We start from the raw sequence: 21,371 nt of genomic DNA on the forward strand, positions 1-21,371 counted from the left end.
CTGGGGGAAGGGCAGAATTAGACACAATACTCCAGGTGTGGCCTTGTCAGTGCTGAGTAGAGGGGAAGGATCACCTCCCTCGACCTGCTGGGGACACTCTACCTAATGCAGCCAAGAATACCATTAGTCTTCTTAGCAGCAAGAGCACATTGCTGGCTCATGTTCCACTTAGTGTCCACCAGGACTCCTAGGTCCTTTTCTGTAGAGCTGCTTTCCAGTCAGATAGCCCCCAGAATATACTGGGGGGGGGGGGGGGATAGTATTTAGATGCTCGTCTTATTGAGCCACATTGGTTTCCTATTTCAGCTCTCACTCAACAAGTGTTTTGTTTACAAGAGAATCACAGTCAATACTTTGCCAACTGAGTATCACCATCAAATATCTGTTATATCAATAACAGTTCAGATAAGGAGAATCTGTTAACATATAGCAAAACTTCCACCATGAACAAGGAAACAAATTCTACCACATCAGATGTTTCTGAGGCTCATATAAAGGGTACTGCCTCTTCATCCAACTGCAGCCAGGCTGGCTGGCCAGTGATTTGACTCAGATGAAAACTGAGTGCAACACATATGTGTGACAATGAGTATAAATGGTGAGACAGAAAGGCAGAAAGTCAAAGAATATGTAGCATTTACAATTTGATTACTTCCAGCATGCTTAGGTCTCCTTCATCATTACTGTTGGTGAAATCTTAGAGTGCGAGGAAGATACTCCATCATCATCAAAAACCTATGCACCTCTACTGTTTTTTCTTGTTAACCACAACACTGAGTTGCAAGCAAATACAAAATTAAAATAAAATAAAATAAAATAAAAACAAACAACAACAAAAAATACAAAGCTTGTAAAAGCTCAGGTTTTAGATTTTGCTCAACTTGTTTAGAAAACACATAAATTAGATCTAATTAGTTTTTAATCAATCTAGTTGAAGAAATTACTCTTTTGGCTGCTTTCACAGGAAACTTAAGTTAAAAGCAAATTATAGCTCTCTGATTGCTACAGACTGGAGAAAACAACTTCCTCTTTTTCACTCATAGCAGCCTTTTTCTCTGTTTTTAATCAGAGCTGATGAGTAGTTTGTCCTGGGCGAAGAAAAGGATGTGTATAGAAACCGATTTCAAATTCATTTCTAATAATGTTTAATAGGTAGTAGATGCAATCTGGATTTTTCTCCCCAGACAGCTCCTTTTTGAATGCCATGTATAAACTGTGATTCAGAGACAAGAGTCTCAGGTGTGAATAATATTTGATTTATGCCTGGCAAGCACAATTGCAGTCATTAAACTGGGCTTTTATGAGGCTCACGGCATGTTCATAAGCAAACCTAAAGCAAATCTTAATGGATGATGAATTCACAACTTTTACTAAGCTGTCAGAATCAAAATGAGGTTACAAGAGAATCAAATGAAATGTAAATAAATTGACAGTACAGAAGAATGAAGTTATCAGTTGATCAAAGAATTATATGTATAAATAGTCAAACATATAAGCACAAGTTATTTACTGAGTCATATAGAAAATTAATCACTACATGACAAGCATAGTAGTTGTGGTATAGGTTTGGCTTTAAATTTCTTTTATTTTCCATAATTGTTATGGAATCAATCTGAATATCAACATTCTTATACAAAAATCCATTCAGCTCTATTTTTATTGTGTCATCTGATCTCAAATTAACTTGGTAGCTTTCAGCAACAGAGAATTGGGGAAGGACAGACAGTTTTGTTTAATCTCATTGGAGAAAGTTCAGTCCTTGCCAACAAAACTATTTCCCCTTCTATTAATATAGTTTAAGCAAACAGAAGTGAATAAAACTTGCCAGCCATAAAAAAAATCAAGCCTTATTCAAAAAGGGCTATTTCTTACAGGCAAACGGCTTTCTCCTAAAGGCAAAATCCAAGCAAAGGTTTTCTAGAAGACAAGGGCTAATCAGCAATTCAGGAACACCATGAGTAACACTAATGCTTATAAGAGAATTAAACGTGCTTTGAAACAAGGGGAATTTCAGCTTTAAAAGAGGAAGCTTTTGGACAAAGGCTGCTTGCTATAGGAAGCACATGCACATTTGTGGTATGAAAGGGTTGATTTTCTGTGATCAAGGCTTTCTGCATGTACTGAAGGACAGGCTCTGAGGACAAAGGAAAGTGAACGTTACTGTTGTCAGGATCTGTACAGGAGTATTTTGCTGTGTCTGAGACAGGAAGCTTAGAGAAAGAAATAGGGTACTCCCTAGTATTGTGATAATGCTTTCAATTGACTTTCACCTCCTTTAGTTATTTGATAGATTTGAGCAGTTACTGAGGCAAGCCTTTGTAACACTCCTATAACCAAATAAGAGCATACACTTGTAAGATTAAGTTTCTATTAGTAAAGTAACTCCACAGCTGTTCTCTATTTCATTTGAATCACAGCTGGTAATCATAGCAGCTTCACACACATCTCTTATTCCCCAGAGCAAGTTGACCAATCTATAACAGAAAGAGACAGAGCCCATTTTATAGTGCCATCAGCACAATATTTCTTAACTCCTAGGGCAGGACATATATAACCAGAAACTGGGTAAGAAAATAATGTAGATCAGCGGGATGTTTTCTCATTATGCGCATTATGAAGATGGTGATATTATTTTACACCAGTAGGTAGGAGACTTGGGTCCTTTCCTCTTAACTACTGTAATTTTGGTGGCTGGGGGAAGGAATCCAAAACCTCTTCCTTTAGCTTTGTAAATCAGTTAATGTGCCGTAAGAAACACCATGAGAAAATAAATACGTATCCCTAGAGTGATTTCTGCACTAGAACTGGGAGTAGTAGAGCTTGGCTCATTTACCTGCACTTCTGAACATCACATCTTAATTTAATAATTGAGATTAATTTATTGCAAGAAGAAAAAGGTAGTTCCTGACCAGTGATGCTCCCATTTAAGAAGCAGAATGAGGTTTGCATCATACACACAGCTGTTTTTTAAAGAGATTTATTAAAAATTAAGCATATAATACCTGAGGACCAAATATATAATATGTTGCATGGCTGGTAATCCTTGTTAGGCATACTTGGGTATATGTTAGGAATCAATCATGAATTTATTCTTTTGTATATAGCCTTTATCTTGCCATCAGATGTGCCCAGAAAACTGTTATTTGAGGTTGTGCCTGTGACACCCTGTATAGCCCTGACTTGAGCTGAGAGCTTTAGCCCTAACACCAACCCATTAACTTAGCATTTCCAGGCAAAGTGTCCCTTGTAGAAGTCTTAGAAGAGGGACAGCCTGTGAGTGAGCATCTGAATTTCCTCTTCTTACTCCCTCTTCTGACTCTTGAGGAAACTCCAGAAGCTTACTAATCTGTTAAGCAGTTGCCATCTCTAAGTTGTGACCTGTGTGGGAACAGGGGTGCATTCCTTCTGTTTTCTTGCACAGTCAAACAGGTTAGTATGAACTATGGAGAAGTGAATCAGCCACTTGTTACTTCCCAGCTGAGAAGTTTGTATGACTAATGTCAAACAAGGGCAGAGGCTGGGAAAGGAGGACAGACGTCACCTCATGTGGTTACCTGTGTTGCAGGAGAGGTGGTTCAACAGATTTGTCGATTCTGTGGCCAGGTATAGCCTAGAGTGTGGAAAAACATGTCAGCCTGACCTGTAGGTGGAACTCAGAGCAAACACCATGGCTAATTCCAATGAATGTCTTATTCTGGTTGATGATGTTCTTCCCCTTCAAATTCCCCCCACAGTTTCAGTTACGTGGAGTACTTGTTTGTGTCCTGTGATTTGTGCTGTGGGACTGAGCATTGTTAGGCAGTCTCTGTGCTCTCTTTCAGAGATACTTTTCCTTTAGTTGTGGATGAAGAATTCTGTTTGCAGAGGCAGTGGAATGCTCCAAGATCTTTGGACCAAAGGTATTATTTAAATAATAATTGGTGTCGTTTCATTGCTATTAAAAGACCAGATTGTGGGTGTTAGAGCAAAGTGATCCCAGAATTATAGAGAAAGTCATAGTTCTCTGAATATGGTAATAATGAAAGAATGTTACTGAAAGAGGGGATAGTGGGAAGGAAAACAAAATGCATTCGTAAATCGAGAATTGTGGAGACAGACTTTTTTAGAATGTAACAACAGTATAATTAAACAAATCCAGCATTTACAAACTTAACTTAGAGTAAAATAATTTTCTAAAAGAGAATAAGCAATAAAAAAAAATAGTAATTGATTACAACAGTGACACTTTCTTTATGGAGAAATACATAGGAAACATTAAGTTGCCTGGGCAATGGTATGTTTTAAAAAATGTTCATTCTAGATATTTATATTGTATGTCTGAGTACTTGGGTGGAGGGAATCCTACCATTCTCAGACTTTGCCATGTTAAAGGAATTTCCTTAAGTTTTTCTATCCCTTGATAACACTTGCTCAAATCATCCTGTGTTTCCAACAAAGGAGAAGGCTGATAAATGCATTTGAGCACAATTTTATTTAGAAGTCTCTAGGATAGCTTTCATGTCAGTGATAAAAAATCTTAGTCACAGATGTCTTCAGGAGGCTCACAACACTGCTCATGGAGCTACTCAGTGTTGCACAGCATGGAAATTTTTTAAAAAATTCCCTACTCAAGAAAAGTCAAAAGACTAGGTTACTAGTTTAGTGGACAGTTTTGTTTTGAGATCATGGTGAAATAAGGGGGAGGAGAGTCTTCCCATGGAAGATATGTACCTGATGTCATAAAATAAACTAACTGCATGTTCTTAGATACTCTTTAAAAGTAAATTTTGAAAGGAACTGAAGGAGTTTATGAGTCAAAGACCACAGATTTGACAGTATCTTTCAAAAGACAATGACTACGTCCAAAAGTGAAAATGGGAAAACAGAGCAAATGAAAACCCAGGCAAAAAAGGACGGGGGGTGAAACTATTGTCTATGATGCTTCAATTTGCATATATTACACGCTGAATTTAGAGGGAGAAGAAACAGAAAGCACAAACCAATTTCAAAACAAGTCCCAGAGGGCTTTCTTGCAGTTACCTCAAAAGTAAAATGAGCAAAGTCACCTCTTTTTCCCAAACCTCTATCTTAGAGTTCTTCAGGGAGGAAATCCCCTTGTATTCAGCCAAATGGGAGCTGCCTCATGACTCCTCTCAAACTGCTTTAGCCAAAATAAAAGCAGTCATGAATAGGGCCACTAAAGTACATGTACTCATATGGTTTCTTCTCCTTTCAGTAAATAAAGAGCTGAATGCAACTACTGGTGCATACTGACATAATTTCAATTAAAATACGTCTCCATTTTTCATCTCTGACATCCACACATGGTTTGTAATCCTGAGTCATGAGGGCACCTCTGGGAATGGCTGACAGAGCTTCAAAAGGCAAGAAAAACACTTGCCATATAGTGCCTTTTCTGTAGCACTTATTTAGCAAGGAAATATGTTTACCTCCCTGAGGACCAACCTCATATACTTCTGAATGTCAGAGATGATTTTTTTAAGCCCTGGGTCTTCAAAGCACTCCTAACTCATCAGTTGTCACTAGCATCCTGAAAAAGTGCCAGGTACACAGAGGCACAATGCTCTGAAGTGTAGTGCTTGTGCACTGGGCCATGGCCACAAAGTGGGGCAGTTCCTTCTCCACCATTTGCCAGTAGTGGGCCATGCCATGAAGCAGAATCCATCTTTCCCCTCTTACCTGGTCCCTTTTGACTCCTTAATAATTCTGGGACATAGCCATTCTTTCAATGGCCTGAAGTTGTAAAAGAGAATCGAGCACAGAATTTGTACTGAAACCGTCCTTGAAAATGCCTAAGAAATCATATAAGTAGCCATCACAGAGACTGTTTAATTCCTCTTCCTCCCCACAGTCTTCTGGAGACTGCCTCCAAGGAGTTGCATCAGCTGATTAAAGGCATCCTGTAAAAAAAGGAAGAGAAGCTGTTCACAGCACTGAAGTTTTTTCTGTCCCACTTCATGATTCAGCAACTACCTCTAAAGTAGCTCATGTAAGAGAAGCGGTTTGCCACACTCAGTGACCTCCCTCTCCAGGGTATGTGGAGGTATGTCCCTCTGCAGACTCCCAGGATCCTTCATCGTGCAGCCATCCCCAGCAACACACCACCTGGAAGACAACAGCCACAGACAAAGGCTGTGGGACCTTTGAGACTTCTGTCCTCAGCTCCAATTCTAACCCATAAAGAAAGGCAAGGAGTGTTATCTGTTGTGCGTTTTTTGTTGATGGTGATGGTGGTATTTTTTTTTTTCCCCTGGGTTTTATTTCTCTCTCTCTTATTTTCACTTCTGGTTTTGGTCTTTGCTGCTCTGAGACAGTCATTGCAACACGTCTTGCTATAGCAGTATACTCTCTCTCTTCCATTTATGTTTCCAGTCACCAAATTGTTTTAAGCCCTCCTCTTATGAACCTGCCCTGGATCAAAAAAAAAATAGGGCTATCATGTTTGGTTTTTTTTATTATTATTTGACTGGAAGCAAAAATTCTTGTTCACAGGAAAGAAATATGCCTGCTGAGAAGGACTTTCTGTAGGTTTCTATGACTTTGCACGGGCAATTTTATTTAGAATCATAGAAACACAGAATATCCTGAGTTGGAAGGGACTCGCAAGGATCATTGAGTCCAGCTCCTGGCTCCACACAGGTCTACCCAAAAATTCAGTCCGTATGACTAAGAGCATAGTCCAAAGGCAATCAGGCAGTTTAGGCAATCAGTTGTGTGGTTTAATTTGGTGGGACCCAACCTAGGTGGAAAATTGCTCAATAAAAGTTGCCACCACGTAGCAGGATGTTTTGTGCCCTTGTAGTCTGGAGCAGAAAGAGAATGATCTCTGTTTACAGCAATGGATTCTGCATGAGCCCCCTTTCCTCTTCTGAGGACGAAATCAGTGAGTCTTGCTGATCACAAAGAAAATTTTTTATACCCTGACACACTTAGGATTCGTTCTCCTCTTTCCTAAGAAAAGGCAGTCTGAATCTAGAAAAATGTAATTCATAGCTGTGTGTTTCACAGTACATTCCAGAAAAAAAAAAAAAAAAAAAAAAAAACAGCTGACAGAGAGAAATTCTGTGTTAAACAGAAAAAGAGACTTGCGCTCCCAGAGATATGGGTAAAGGTAAAGACCAAAGTGTACAAGCTTAATATAAAACCTGACAAAAAATTGGAAACCATCAGAAAGCTATGCTACCAGTCAGGACAGCAGACAGCTGTCTCGCTGTTTTTAAATATTGTAAGAGCTGAAGAGTTTTACATCTGCTCCACCAAAAGAGGATTCTCTGAATCGTTCAGGAAAGCGATGGACGTTTTGAATGGGGTGATGTGGAGACTTCTCCCAAATACATGGAAATAGCACAGGAGATAGACAAAGGTGCTGCTAACCAGCAGCCACAAGCCAGTCAGATGAAGGAGCTGCTCTCTCACCAATAAATGAGAAAGACGTGGGAAAAGGGCCCAGGATGTTAAACAGGATTAAAGGCCCTTACATCATGTGAACCCAAGCAGTCATAGAAGTGTTTTGCTTATAAGAGAATTCATAGGTTTTTTGTTGTTGTTTTTTTTGTTTGTTTTGTTTGTCTCTAAAGAGATATTAGTTTTTCTTTAGCTAACTGTGTGATATGTAGCCTCAGCTCTTCAAACCACATAGGATTACTCTCAGTTGTCTTTTACTGTAGTGAAGGATAGGTTCCTGTTGCAAAACTAAAGGTCACACATTTCATCTATTCTGGTAGCTGACATCATCGTGCTGTCTCCCCCACCTCCTCCTTCTGTGTCACTTTCTTCCCCTTCTACTTTCAGTTACCCCATCTTCTTCCCCGCACAGCCAAGGGCAAGCATGCTCCCCTTTCCTCTTTCCTCTCTGCCAGACATTCTAGGTATTCATCCTGCCCTTTGCAGCTCAGAGGCTCCGTGTTCTTCCCATAGCATATCCTATCTGCAGTAATTTTGAACCTCATCGCTTTCTTTGTAAACCAGAGGTCTGTCATAGGATGATTCTTGTTGCTGAAGGCTATGAAGAATACGGAAATACTTCCACCAGTCAGTGGGAAAATATGAGATTAACTTTCTCAAAAATCACTTTGAAAACTTCCTGTTTTACCACTTCTTTGAGAGTACTTGAGAAGGTATTGGAGTGTTTTCAACCTCTAAAATACTTGCTTAATTCTTCCTTCTTACAGCATCATGGAGGTCTGCATATTCTTTCTTCATGCAATAATACTTCTCCCAGGTAAGAGGCACATTTTAAATTGTAAAACCTGTTTTGATTACTTGTGTCCTGCTATACATTTTCATCTACTCAGAAACTCATTCCATATAAGTAATTAAACATTCCAGTTGTACAATCAAAGTCACAGAACCTATGTGACATGTATTTAAATTGTGTGCAGAGACTCTATTAAATATCTAGTAAGTATTTTCTCCAGGTTTATATCTTTACATTACACATATTTTATGTTGCTCTTAAATTTTCGATTTAAATCGATCTTTAAAAATGTGTGTATATCACCTCTGTATAACATAGAGGACAGCAGTATTAAACTGATAATGGACAGTTTGATAAGGAACAACTGGAGTTTTCGGCAGCTGTGGAGATCACTCTGCGGTCTGGTGCTCCAGAAAGGCAGTGAAAACTTTGCTTTGGGAGAGAGAGAGACTGTGAATATCCTCCTCCTTTTTAACACAGCAGAGGTGTTTGCATCTTCTTGGACAAAGGACTGCATTTTTCATTGCAAGGAAAGACTGTTCTCCCAGCCCATCAACACCCATAATAACAGTGGATACATGCTGTGATGAAAGTGGGAGAAAAATCATCCCCTGTGTAATAACAGTATATACTTTTGTTGCATGAAGACATAATTGTGTTTATTGACTATTTCTCTTGACAAGATCAGCAACAGAACAGTTAAATCTGACATTTAATTTGCCATTACATTCTACATTAATTACGGAACAGTTAAATCTGACATTTAATTTGTCATTAAACTCTAGATTAATTCTTCAGTGAGACAGAAAGTGTTTACCTGTTTCTGACCTTCTGGTCATATTATCCTCAGACACCAATATTTACCACACAGCGTGCACTTTTCATTTTCTTCAAAACTGTAATGCTGTGTTGTTCTATGAAGAGAATGAACTTAACTTTCAGAAAAGAAATTATGCAACTATCTCCTTTGTGACAAAATCTCATTACATACACATACAAGGACTCTTGACCTTTTGTCTGCTGGCAACCTCTGTAAGGTAGGCCTTCCTTGGAAAGTGAAATATAGGAAGTAACAGTAATATAAATATATAAGTAATATAGAATAATATAGTATAATAATATAGGATAACATAGTATAATAATATAGAATAATATAGTATATAAGTAATATATATAGTAATATAAGAATATAGGTAACAGTTTTATGACCTGAACTCCACAGGACTAAGTGTGTCAGTTTGAAGAAGTATGTATCCTCTCACACCTAGTGGGAGAATTTGCGTATAAATGCTGGTGGGTTTGTTGCTATTGTCATTGCGTTGCCTCTGTGACTTCAAATACTTGGTGTTCTTTTTCAGCTGATGGAAATCTTAATTTCTTATCTTTCTTTGTTTAAGGTATTACTGCCAGTGGGCATCAGGTGAAGTCATTTTTCAATCACACTGCATACCTGTCTTGTTATTTTACAAACTCTCAGAAAACTGACGTAAAGGATTTAAGAGTTTTTTGGCAAAAAGGTGCTGCTGAAGTGGTGCATGAAGTATACTATGGCCAGGAAAAACATGACAACCTTAGTCCTAAATACATAAATCGCACCAAGATGGATATGGACAAATGGACCTTGCAGTTGTTAAATGCAGGGATTATGGATGAGGGACAGTATACATGTATTATACAGCACAGAGACAAAGGATCACCAAAGGTCATACACACATCTGAGTGTTCACTGAGCATCATTGGTAAGTAATCACTGCTAATTGACATCTGTTTCTGTTGGTGGTGGCTGGTTGGTTGATTGGTTGGTTGGTTCTGTCACTTTGTTTAGTCCAGAAATGTCTGGTTGTATCCCCAAGCCACCGGAGATGTACCTGCACTGGAGCAGAATTTCTGAATAGCATTCTCAATAGAAAATCCTCAGTTCTGAATTAGCTAGCTCTGAATTAGTAGTACTGTGGTGGAAGCAATCAGAAGAAGTAGAAAATGAAGAAATAATTTGCTCAACATTGAACAACCCTGACTCCCACCCTATCACATTTTATAGTGAAAATCATTCTGCCTTCTTTGTGTTGCTTCCTACAAGTTTTATGTCTTTTAGGACCCCAGAAAATACATTTTTTATTTGCATTGGATGCACTGTCTTCTATTACAAACAGTAGTATTAGCATTTACTGCTAAAACATAGTATTAGCATTGTTGGTGGTAAATCACAATTGAAACATAAAAAGATCTCTGCAAACACCCAGCTATTTTATGAGGATATAAATTGTAGGGAAAATGAAGAAAAGAGCAGCTCATATGTGGAGGAGTAGAAAATCATATGCTCGGTTAAGGGAGGACTGAAAATATCTCTGAAGAAAAAATGCAGGCATTGATGAGACTTAACCCAATTTCTTTCATAAAGGACAGAAAATCTTTAGAGGGATGGGGTTCAGTGAGGAAGCAATATTTTCCTAATATTTTCTAATATTTTTAGTAATTCCTAATATATTTTCATAATGTCTTTCTATTTTAAATTACTGTCCTGGTAACCTTTGTTCATGTGGCTGTTTTCTCTACCACTAGTATAGCAGTAGTCATTAGTAATAAGAGCTTCTAACTTCCACTGGTGTTCTCAGGCCTCAGAATACTGCTTCAAAAGAGAATAGGCCATGTGTAACAGCAGCCAGAAACAGAGTACCAAGACTTCTGAGCCTGTTTAGCATTGTGCTACCGGCAGATGTAATCCACAAACAGAAAGTCAAGATTAATTCTGATTCTCCCAGAATTTATTTACATGATGAGTATTTTCAGCAAACTTTCAGAACTCATAATTGGCACTCAATATCAAGACCTCTAATTTAAGAGCTGCTTAGCATCAACCATTCAATTAATTCAACATGTTACAGAAGTCTCATACATAAGCATTAAAACTTTTCCAAACCTTTAATTTAGGAAGGTTTTTTTACACTATTTGCTGCTGTGTTTCTTTCAAATAACTTTCTGTTTCTTTCAAATAACTTTCTGTTCAAAAAGCTCCCAAAGGAAGGAACAGTATAAAATTCCATGTGAATAAAAACATATTAAAATAAAAAATATTAAAATAAAAATATTAAAATTTAAAAAAAAAAAACAGATGTTGAAATGTGCCTGTGCTTATCTACTGTTTCTTAACTAGAAACTTACAGCATGCATAGGAAACTTTTTTGTATTATGGAGTTTCACACTTAAAACGGACATAAGAAAGTTTGACTACTGTACAGGAATGAAAGGACAGTCACAGAAAACTATCTAGACCACTTGGTGACCAAACCTATTCCAAAATACCAAAGCACCTTCTAATGTAGTTTATACATCTAGTTTATATATATTACATAAGGACAATACATAGGTAAAGGTATGTATATTATATGAATTTTATACAGCCAAGATGATTTGTATAAGAACAATGAACACAGATCATTCTCCAGAAAAGGTGGGCTTCATAATGGAAAACTTTGGCTCTTAAAACAGATAAGGTAGGGATTTTGTGGACAAGCTGCTTAACTGGAAATTCTGATGTTTCTGCTACAGCCTGTCTGTAGTGCTTACTCTGGATGGATCAATAAGGGAAGAAGTTAAGACTAGGAAAGCTATTTCAAAATAGGCTCTCTTCAAATTCTTGATGGTAAAACCAATGCCAGAATACAGACTGCAGTTTGTGTCCTCATTTTATAGAAGGAATGTTGAAAAGCTTAAAAGCATGAACAACAGCTCTACTAGAATTATCTGAGGGCTGGGAGAAAATACTGTCCGACTAGAGACGTTGAAAGATGAATCAAATACTTTTTAACAAAGAATACTGTAAAGAGTCTTGTTTTCAGAGTATGGGAACCCAAGATATACATAAAATATTACATATTAAAAAAGGCTAATTAATTCATTGAAGATATAAAAAAAGTCAGTGGCTGGGAAGCAAATGAGTAAGCTGCATTGTCACTTTAGGATGCAGAAACAAAACCAGGTAGGGTGATTAAGTCATTGGGAAAAATAATAAAGGCCTGATGGATCTGCTAGGTCTTGAGGTAGCCTACTTGGAAGATGTCGTCTTTAATTACAAATATTGTCCTGAAACATGCTTTTCTGTTAGCAATCCAGATACAAAACTCACACATAAGTAGCGCACACTCTGCATGCAAGCATCATCGCTTTTCAGTAAATTAAGCTTCCCTTCCAGAAGACATGAAAATGAAAGTGCTTTGATAAGGGTATATTCCACTATTTCTAGTTCTTTACTGTCAATAAGATTGAAACTCTTAAATCACTTGGATGATACAGCAAGTTTCACAACCCTGGATTACCTTTCTGCCCTCCCCATAAAATGCTAAGAATAAATATTCCAGACCAGGAGCTCAAGTGGGCAGTCAGATAAGCAAGTCAGACCTTGAGGAGAAAAAGGAGGCTTGAACCCTCCCAAGGGACGACTTAACTAAATTTTAGGGTGTAAACAATATGTTTTGGTTTTTTTTTCCTCTGGACTCTTCCAGGCATTTAATTGACTAGAATAAATCTGTCTCCGTGTGTACTGGCATAGAACAAACAAAAGCAACATGATTTTAGCTTGGAGAAGAGGAGAATGAGGGGTGACCTTATTAATGTTTGTAAATGTACGTAAAGGGTGAGTGTCAGGAGAATGGAGCCAGGCTCTTCTTGATGACATCTAATGATAGGACAAGGGGAAATGGGTGCAAGCTGGAACATAGGAGGTTCTGCTTAAATATGAGAGAAAACTTTTTCATGGTGAGGGTGACAGAACACTGGAACAGACTGCCCAGGGTGGTTGTGGAGTCTCCTTCTCTGGAGACATTCAAAACCCACCTGGATGCGTTCCTGTGTGACCTGATCTAGGTGTTCCTGCTCCAGCAGAGGGATTGGACTGGGTGATCTTTCAAGGTCCCTTCCAATCCATAACATTCTGTGATCATATTTCTTCCTCCAGCCACATTAAGGATTCACTGGGGCAAGGATTACAGCACGGATCCAACACTTTGAGCATGTATGTAGAAAAGTCAGACCCCCCTTAGGCTCATATTTTTCTAAGAATATTTTGTCCCATCTCCAATATTTCTCCATGTTGTATTTAGCACTAAAATGCTTTGACACTGAGATAGTTAAGTCCTGAGCCTGGTACTTTTTTGTTTTCGTTAAAAGCTCCTGCTTATCCTTCATACTTTATGTTTGTACAGTTCTTTCCAGTCCCTTTTCACCAATTCTTTCTTGCCTTGGAAACTTGGCTTTTTAAAGCAACAGGCTTGTTTTTCATTGATTGGGATGAGTATCCAGTGTCACAGAGTAAAAAAACCTGTACTGTAGTCACTTCCACATTGTAAGCTGAGCTAAGGGAGGCCTACATTTCAAGTTAAGATGAGTGAATTTCTTTGAGCTGCAAAACAATCACTCATAATACTGACAGACACCAAGGATGTGTCTACCCATGACAACACTGGACCTTCAACTTACCCCATCTGAAATCCCTCAGATAATTTATTTCCACACATTTCAAAATTAGAGGTCTGTATTTTAACTCTTAATTAATCAGGAAGTTGAGAGTAGATACCACTATCTCATTCCCATTTTGTGCTTAAGCAGGCCTGCAAGCTGGCCAGGTTTGATTATTCTGAAGTGTCAATTGGTCTACAGAAGATGGGAGAGATGGAGGCCCACTCTCTGGCTGATCTGACCTATGTCATTGAAAAGTCCCAAGGAGAAGGAGAAGCAAGTCACTGTGTGCAACAAAAATATAACAAACCTTTCTTGGGACCCACATTGCTTTTCTGGGAAGATTGTTTAGATTTGATTATGCCTGAAAATCTCAAATAATTGACAGGAACTGTCACAAGATATGGTGTGTCCAACTCATGATGCTTTTTCTTTGCTCTGTTTCAGCCAACTATAGTCAACCTGAGATAACACAGCTACCCACGGGGGAACTAAAGCCCAAAGAAAACTTGAATCTTTCCTGTTCTTCCAGCGGAGGTTATCCGGAACCCAGGCAGATGATTTGGCTAATTTCATATGAAAACACAACAAATAGGCATATACATCACATGGATGTCTCACAGGATGCTGTAACAAAGCTGTACAATGTTACCAGCAAGCTGAATATCACAGTTCCTACAAACGTCCTCACTAATATTAGCTGCTTACTTCACCTTAGAGAGGAGCCGGGGAGCCTTGTCTCAGCACCACTAGCCATAGGTGAGTTTTCATTTGTCAGTTCTGATTTTTGCATGGGTAGGAGATGGGAACACTGCAGTAGAAATGATCACAGATGGCAGCATAGTCAAGGCAGAGAATAAACTCTAAGCAGCAGTATGGTCTAGTACAAGGGTTGTATGTTCGCCATCCTGTTCGCTGATAGCCATGGCCACCAAATTCCTTCTCCTTATCTTTCCATGGGAAGCCTTATTAGAGCAGGGAGTTGGCACAGGGAAGGAAGACTACTGCTACACTGTTTAGAAAAGGGGATGTTCATCCCTTCCCTAAATGCTGCTGCAGCAACAAAGCAACCTGGATGCCTGTATTAGGCTTCAACCAGTCTCTGAAGGTGACATTTCGCTGTTAAGATAGAGGTAGCTGTATCACAGAATCAGAGAACTGCTGAGGTTTGAAGAAACACCTGGAGATCACCCCACACAAAACAGGGTCAGTAAGGTAGCTCAGGGCCTCATCCAGTTGGTTTTAAGTATCTCCCATCACGGAGACTCCACAACCTCTCTCAGCAAACTGTTCCAATGTTTGACCACCCTCACAGTAAATATGTTTTGTTTTGTTTTTCTGATGTTAAAGTGCTTGAGCTGCTATTCCTAATCTCTCTTGATAGAGAGGCTGAAGGCTGAACAGAAGAGACCCTTGGACCAAATTTAGCTCACAAACTGCCAAATAGACTGTGCTGAGCTTAAGTGTAAAGACCATGAAACCTTGACCGGTCTTGGAAGCATTTCTGGTGGTTTTCATAACATTTGGCATATAGAGTGTGTATTCCAAAATGACCATTTAGGGATTTTTTTTCTCTGGGATTGTGTGTTTTTTTTTTTGTGTGTGTGTGTTTGTTTTTTTTTAAGACACCTCTTGTAAGATATGTATGTTCTGTGCCATCCTGAACATTCCCTGATGTATTAATGACTACAGTGTCAGTTGTGTTTAGGTATTTGTCTGCCTCACAGTTTGCTACTTTCACTTTTCTAGCTGAATACTGTATGCCACAGTGAGCCCTCATGGATCAGGGTTCCATATGAATGATCCTTTCTTTCGAATAAAAATATATTTTATTTATCGCTCGGGATAGGAAAACATCCAACATCCTTTGACTTTTATTTTGTTATTTATTTATTATTTTTTGTTCATAAGCCATAGCACAAACACATCAAAATAAAGATGCTTCCCACTTTGGTAATTTGCCTTGCACATCTCCTTTAGTATTGAAGCTGTGCTTCAACTGACAGGAACACGGAGCCCAGAGAGACTGGTAGCATTGCAAGAGAAAGCCTGCTAGGGAAGTACAGGCTTCCCTACTTAACACTTACTGCAGATGTATAAGAGGCTTGCAACTCGTTCCTAAAGAAGTTCCACAGAGCAATTTTCTTCATTTATCTTCAGCTAAAGGGTTAAGTCATCAGTGCTATATATAGTAAACTGCCTCTGATGTCCTTACATTAAAGGATTTGTAAATAACATTAAAATACAATTCAGAAATCTTCTAAAGTTTGCACAGCCTGCATGTTGCTCAAGAGTATTAACATCAATTGTATTAGCCATAATTGTGCATCCCCCTCTTCCCTATTCAATTCTCTCCTCCCTTGCTTTATGAAAGTAGCCACCTGATAAACAGTGATGGTGGGTAAGAAACCAGCAATTCTAGATAAAAAACAACTTTGTTTGGTGACAACTGAAGCTGTGTTTGTTGCTATCCCTAGCAACCAAGACCTCAAAAGCACAATAATCAGAAATAGAGGGAAACTCCCTTGAATTCCTTGCTTCTTTCACATCTCTTATGGCTTTTCATTAGGCTTCAATCATCAGTTCCAAGAGATACCAAATAGTAACAAATCCCAGGTTCTTGAAATTCACACAGTAGCAGAGTTACAGTAGCACAACAGTGGCCCCATAGGCTCTTGTATTAATCAAGCTGCTGATTTCTCATGTTACCCAAACTTCAGAAATAATACTTTGCCTTACTGTTGTTGATGTCATTTAGCCTTGGTGGACTTGCTGGTTATTGGAAATGGAAATAAAGCTGTATAGATAGTGATTATTTAACATTATTAAAGTACTGTAAAAGCAAAGGATACTGAGGGCCTTTCCCTAAACTTTTAATTCACATAATTTTGAGTTAGATTGGTTAAGCTAATTGTCACCAAATTAAATCTTTGTTGTGTGCATGTCCTCTGTTTTCTTATTTAGAGATACAGAGTGAAGAAATGGAACAAGTGAAGGTAAATTTCTTTGGCCCACTTATAGCTGCAATTATACTGATCACATTTCTTCTGGGTTTTGTGATATTGAAGAAGAACAGAAATATCTCATCTACCAGCCAGAGTAAGTAATTACTTCTCATTCAGCTCTACTTTCCCGTAAGTCACAGGCTTTGCTCTTTGTAATGAACCCTTTACCTATGTATAGCTGCTGACAGAAAATTGGCTTTTATGCTGGACTTAAGTTAAACTTCCTTGGACAATTTAGTTCCTGCAACAATTTAGTCTATCCAGCATATCCAAACATCTTTCTCTTATCTCCTCCTGTAACCACTTGTCCCTCTTCTTTGTGCTGTGTGAAACTGTCACGGCCAAGCGTACCATTTTTTCCTGCAGTTTCATTTTTTAATGGCTTATTGTTAGATTTGGCAAGTTATAAACCTTTCTCGTCCATCAACATTTATAAGGAAAGTGGAGCTGGAGGAAGGATGAGATGAGGCTTCTGTCAAATGCAAGTATCTCTGTCATCAGTGAGGTGAAGGATCCAAGGTATTGCTCCACCACAGGCTGCCCAGTACTAGACTGGAAAAATTGTCTTATACCAGAACAGAATGTGATCTTTGCTTTACATTTCTTTGTTTTGTTGCAACACTAAGTCTCAGCAGTCCAGGGTTTATTCTGCACTGAAAGGGCCCTTATGTTGGCATCAAAGTCTATCCTTCCTTTGTAGCAAGAAGGAAATTCATTCCTCACAGTCAGTCCTCATTCCTGACAAAGCCAAAGATCCTGAGGCCAACCTCATTCTTCTTCCAAATCCTAAGATAAATGGACATGTATTATCAACACTTTTTCAGCTCCTATTTCTCATGTTTCTGTAAATCACATATTCGTTTATTTTAGGTGCCAGTCTACCAGTCTAGAAGCTATCGAGCTTGAAATGGAGGCCAACAGCCAGAGTATTGACTGGGAATTATCTCTGCATACAGTGAGGCCTGAGGTCCCATAGTATCGGATGCTGTGCCAGAACAAGAATCCTCCCCAGGTACTCTGCAGAACAACATGCAACATGTTTGATGACTGAAACCTACTATCCAGTGTTCTCTTTTATTTTTGCTACAGAATGGGAGCAAGTACAATGTTCTGTTTGTCTGTTTGACTTTCTTTCGCCCTTTGGGAAAACTCTGCTAATTTAATGGTTTTTTTGGCCAAACAAGTGCCAGTGCTCTCCTCAGTCTTCTACATAATTCATTGGCAAGCACATGAATTTTCCTGGCTCTTGGTGTGCTTACTCTGCCTGCACTCCTGACAACAAAAGAGTAGAGGAAATGCCACCTTGGAGCTTCCTGCACCCAGTGGTTTGTTTCACTGCCACATGGACTAATGTATTTTTGCCTTCTGTGATACTGCTCAGAAATGAAGAACTGAATTTAGTTTACCCATTAAAATTGGAAAGAAGAGATGAACTCCTTGCCATCCACATCCCACAGAAGAAGGATTCTTCCTTTCTTCCAGCACAAAGAGATACAAAGACAATGCATTTAGCAACCAGACTGGAAGGAGGATGGTGAGATCTGAGGGGCAGAGATCTTCCCACTTTGTCAGTAGTAACAAATATCCAGAGAAGCACAACAGGAGCTGCTCCAACTGTTATAAGGACAAAATAGACTCGTTTTATTTTTGCTAGGACTCCTTCACAGTCTTGACAGGACCACAGAAAACTTTGCTATGCAGTTAGCAGCACTACTATTACTAGCTAAGTGGCAGCTTTTTTAAGGGCAGGAGCTGACTTGGAAAAATCCTGAGTGTCTGCATAAGGAGAAACTGTTTAAAAATCAAAACATTCCCTAAGCCTGTGCAGTTCTTCAGTTGGATGGTTGAGTTTGGTCCCTGTGACCTTTTTGCTGTACCCTTCATTATGCACTGTAACATCATTAAATCTTGTCAGTGAGAGTCAATGAAGAAAGCAGAACAGGGTGGGTTACAGAAGGAAATGTCTCAAAAATTGAGAAAGAGTTGGGCCACAATCTGTGAATTGTAACCCTCGCTGGAAATATGATCAGAGGCAGTGTATTACTCATGAGCCATAAATGCTTTGGGCAGAGCCATTTTGGCTTTGTACCAGTAACTTTCTTGTAAAACTCCACACTGGAAAGAGGAACTTCAGGACACTTCCCCACCTTCTGAGAAAAGTCATGCAATTCCTATAGGACATTTGAAACTAGAAATAAGCTGAAGGAAAATTTGTTTTCAATATAATTTATGGTTATTTTAAATACTTTACTTTACTACCATCGGAGCTTATGCCCAGACGGTTAGTATCTCTTACATTTTGTTTGTCTGTATTCTGACCAGATGCTGTACTGCAGGTTTTTCAGGTGGATGTAAGGAAATTAAAGCGTGAGTTATCACTTATTTTTATATAAATTTATCTAAATGCATCTAAATATAAATTTATCTAAATGTATCTAAATATAAATTTAGATATACAAAGTTAAGCTAACCAGATTTTGAAAACATATTTTATAAGTAGGTTGTGTTCCAGTTTGGTTGACTATGTTCTCGCTTTCTTAATTGTGCTTCAAAGTGTAAAGATGCAGCAATCCACATACATGATACTGTGCTCAACTATAGGGTATAGTTTTACCTTTCAGAACAGATTCTCTCTTTCATTTAAAATGTGCTAGTTCTGCAATTTTGAACAATCTTTGCACTTTATATTCTTTAACACCAGTGACATCTTTCAGGAAGAATGCAGCAGAACTGAGATAAAATTTTTCTGAGGTCTTGATTGTGTTTGTAAGCTTGACATTTTCAACAAGAATGAGGACATTAACATCACATTCACAAGACAAAATTCAGCTCAGAGTTGCACTGTATGGACATAAATTCTCTATCGTTACTGCCAGTTACAAATATTCTTTTCTGTTAAATGATGTTAAGAATTGCTAGATTCCACCTGTTTTTACCTCCATTTTCATGTGGATAAGAGAATTTGCATGTCTTTTTGAGTTAGCAAAACTATTTAGGAGTCAGTTTACTAAGCTATTTACACTAACCTCAAATACTTTCATTCAGATTAGTATCATTCAAATTATATGAAAAGTCAAAGGTTTTATTTTTATGTAAGAGTTTATATTTGCAAGCAAAGTTATTTAATTATATTAAAGTATATATATATATGTATTATTTTTGTGATATATATATATATATTATTTTGTGTGTGTGTGCTGGTGTTTTACTCTCCTGACATTAAAGCAGTGTATTGGGGAATATTCTGTGTCCTAGGGGAGGAAATGCTCCCAGAATTCATTCTCAGAAGCAAGTGAATAAAAAAGTATTGCTGCAATGACCAAGAATGATACGACTAAATGTTTCATATGTTCATTCATGGAATTGGATAGACATGCACAACTCTGTGTATGCATACATCCTTGACTTGCTGACCTATATTCCTCAAAGATAAGATATAAAATTACAGTCTGAAAACTTGGCCTTTTGATTCTATTTGGGAGGTTGTCAAATACATCTCCAACGTGTCACTCAATCTCCTCTAACTCTTGGTTAACATTTGATTCCCTAAACAAAGCATGCATTAAACTGTCAGGTGTACTAAATCAGGAAGATACTCAGTAGGTTTCTGTTGTCCCTCTTGATCTTTTTAACTCATGCTGGAATTCATTTTTTTGTTGTTTTGTTTTATGTTTTTTTTTCCTTCCAAAATTTCCCTTCCCTCTCAATCGATTCCCCTCAAATCCTAACATCGAGTCTTGTCTGAACAACCCGGAGAGCCCACATTACTGCTACAACCAACAAGCCTTGTGGGTCTCCCATCTTCCATATGACTAGACTCACTCATGTACCTATACGCTCTTGAACTCACAACCTCAGAACTCTCATCAGTCCTGAAGTGCTGCAGAGCTGGTTAGCTTTAAACACCGAGGGTGGAAAAAACATCACCAGCCTTTCATGTTTGTCCACAGTAAAAAAAAATAGCCAGTTTATGGAGAAGATATCTGGAAAGTTTTGCTATGTCTCAGAGTCCTTCTCAAACATATTCGCTTAACCAAAAAATAAAAATAAAAATCCTAGCACATAGCCATTCAACAGCTTTTCCAAGATGTCTTAAAAAGACACGTCTTTTTAAGAAGACATGTCAACAGCTTTTCCAACAGGTCTTAAAAGCCCCTCAGAGGGGCTTTTGACCCCAATTCATTGACTACTATCACTCTACTATCACTCTCAACAGCTATAACCAGACACACACACACACACACACACACACAAAGTCACACAGTGGGTTAGGTTTCTTTGTTCCTAATAAGTGAACTTGTCTGTTTCCCCTTTCCTCTAAGGAGGAAATCACTTGCCATCCCTCTATTTGAGGCTGCCAAATTCCCTTTATTACCTTCTCAGTATCCCTACCTCTTCTTTTCTTGCTCTTGAATTAATGATCCCTAATTGACTCCTGCACCTAAAGGGTGTTAAAAAGCAGACAGTCTTTATGGAAAATCTTAATTTGTATTTATTCAAATGCATTAATCCTCTGCACCATCACGGGCAGTGAGCACAGTAGGAAGGCACAAGAAAAATGTAGCTGAGGTGTTTGCATTTTTGTCTTCTATAGCAATACACTCAGATTTCCAGGCATTCTCCTTACCTGCTTTGTAGATTTCGTTTTTTTGTTTTGTTTTGTTTTGTTTTGTTTTCCCCTTTGGAAGCATGCATTAAGTCATTCAGTGACTCCA

At 38.3% G+C, this 21,371-nt stretch overlaps 1 protein-coding gene across 4 annotated transcripts; it reads left to right on the top strand.

Annotated features, from left to right (window-relative positions):
* Window positions 1-2,498: 2,498 nt before the first annotated feature.
* On the top strand, window positions 2,499-19,807 carry CD86 (CD86 molecule). 4 transcript variants are annotated; one of them, XR_005824056.1, is made up of 9 exons: window positions 2,499-2,565; window positions 3,822-3,899; window positions 5,852-6,187; window positions 8,172-8,221; window positions 9,595-9,936; window positions 14,099-14,410; window positions 16,616-16,750; window positions 17,527-17,668; window positions 18,038-19,763. XR_005824056.1 is itself a non-coding variant. In XM_040572708.1 (8 exons), exons 3-8 carry the CDS (start codon window positions 6,036-6,038, stop codon window positions 17,544-17,546), a joined length of 1,011 nt encoding a protein of 336 aa, XP_040428642.1. In that variant the 5' UTR covers window positions 2,499-2,565; window positions 3,822-3,899; window positions 5,852-6,035; the 3' UTR covers window positions 17,547-19,807. The 4 variants fall into 4 exon arrangements, 3 of the variants coding, with proteins under 3 accessions (XP_040428642.1, XP_040428646.1, XP_040428653.1); XM_040572708.1 differs by having other exon boundaries at window positions 17,527-19,807; XM_040572712.1 differs by having other exon boundaries at window positions 6,033-6,187; window positions 17,527-19,763.
* Window positions 19,808-21,371: the final 1,564 nt, after the last annotated feature.

This window comes from Cygnus olor, chromosome 1 (genome assembly GCF_009769625.2).
Source record: "Cygnus olor isolate bCygOlo1 chromosome 1, bCygOlo1.pri.v2, whole genome shotgun sequence".
Taxonomy (NCBI): Eukaryota; Metazoa; Chordata; class Aves; order Anseriformes; family Anatidae; genus Cygnus; species Cygnus olor.

What these genes read in the sequence shown, in the direction of transcription:
- CD86 (XM_040572708.1), top strand. Translation starts at nt 6,036, where the DNA reads ATGTGGAGGTATGTCCCTCTGCAGACTCCCAGGATCCTTCATCGTGCA. An exon ending in CTCAGCACCACTAGCCATAG is followed by an intron (nt 14,411 to 16,615) that starts GTGAGTTTTCAT and finishes TTTCTTATTTAG; the next exon opens with AGATACAGAGTGAAGAAATG. An exon ending in TATCTCATCTACCAGCCAGA is followed by an intron (nt 16,751 to 17,526) that starts GTAAGTAATTAC and finishes CGTTTATTTTAG; the next exon opens with GTGCCAGTCTACCAGTCTAG.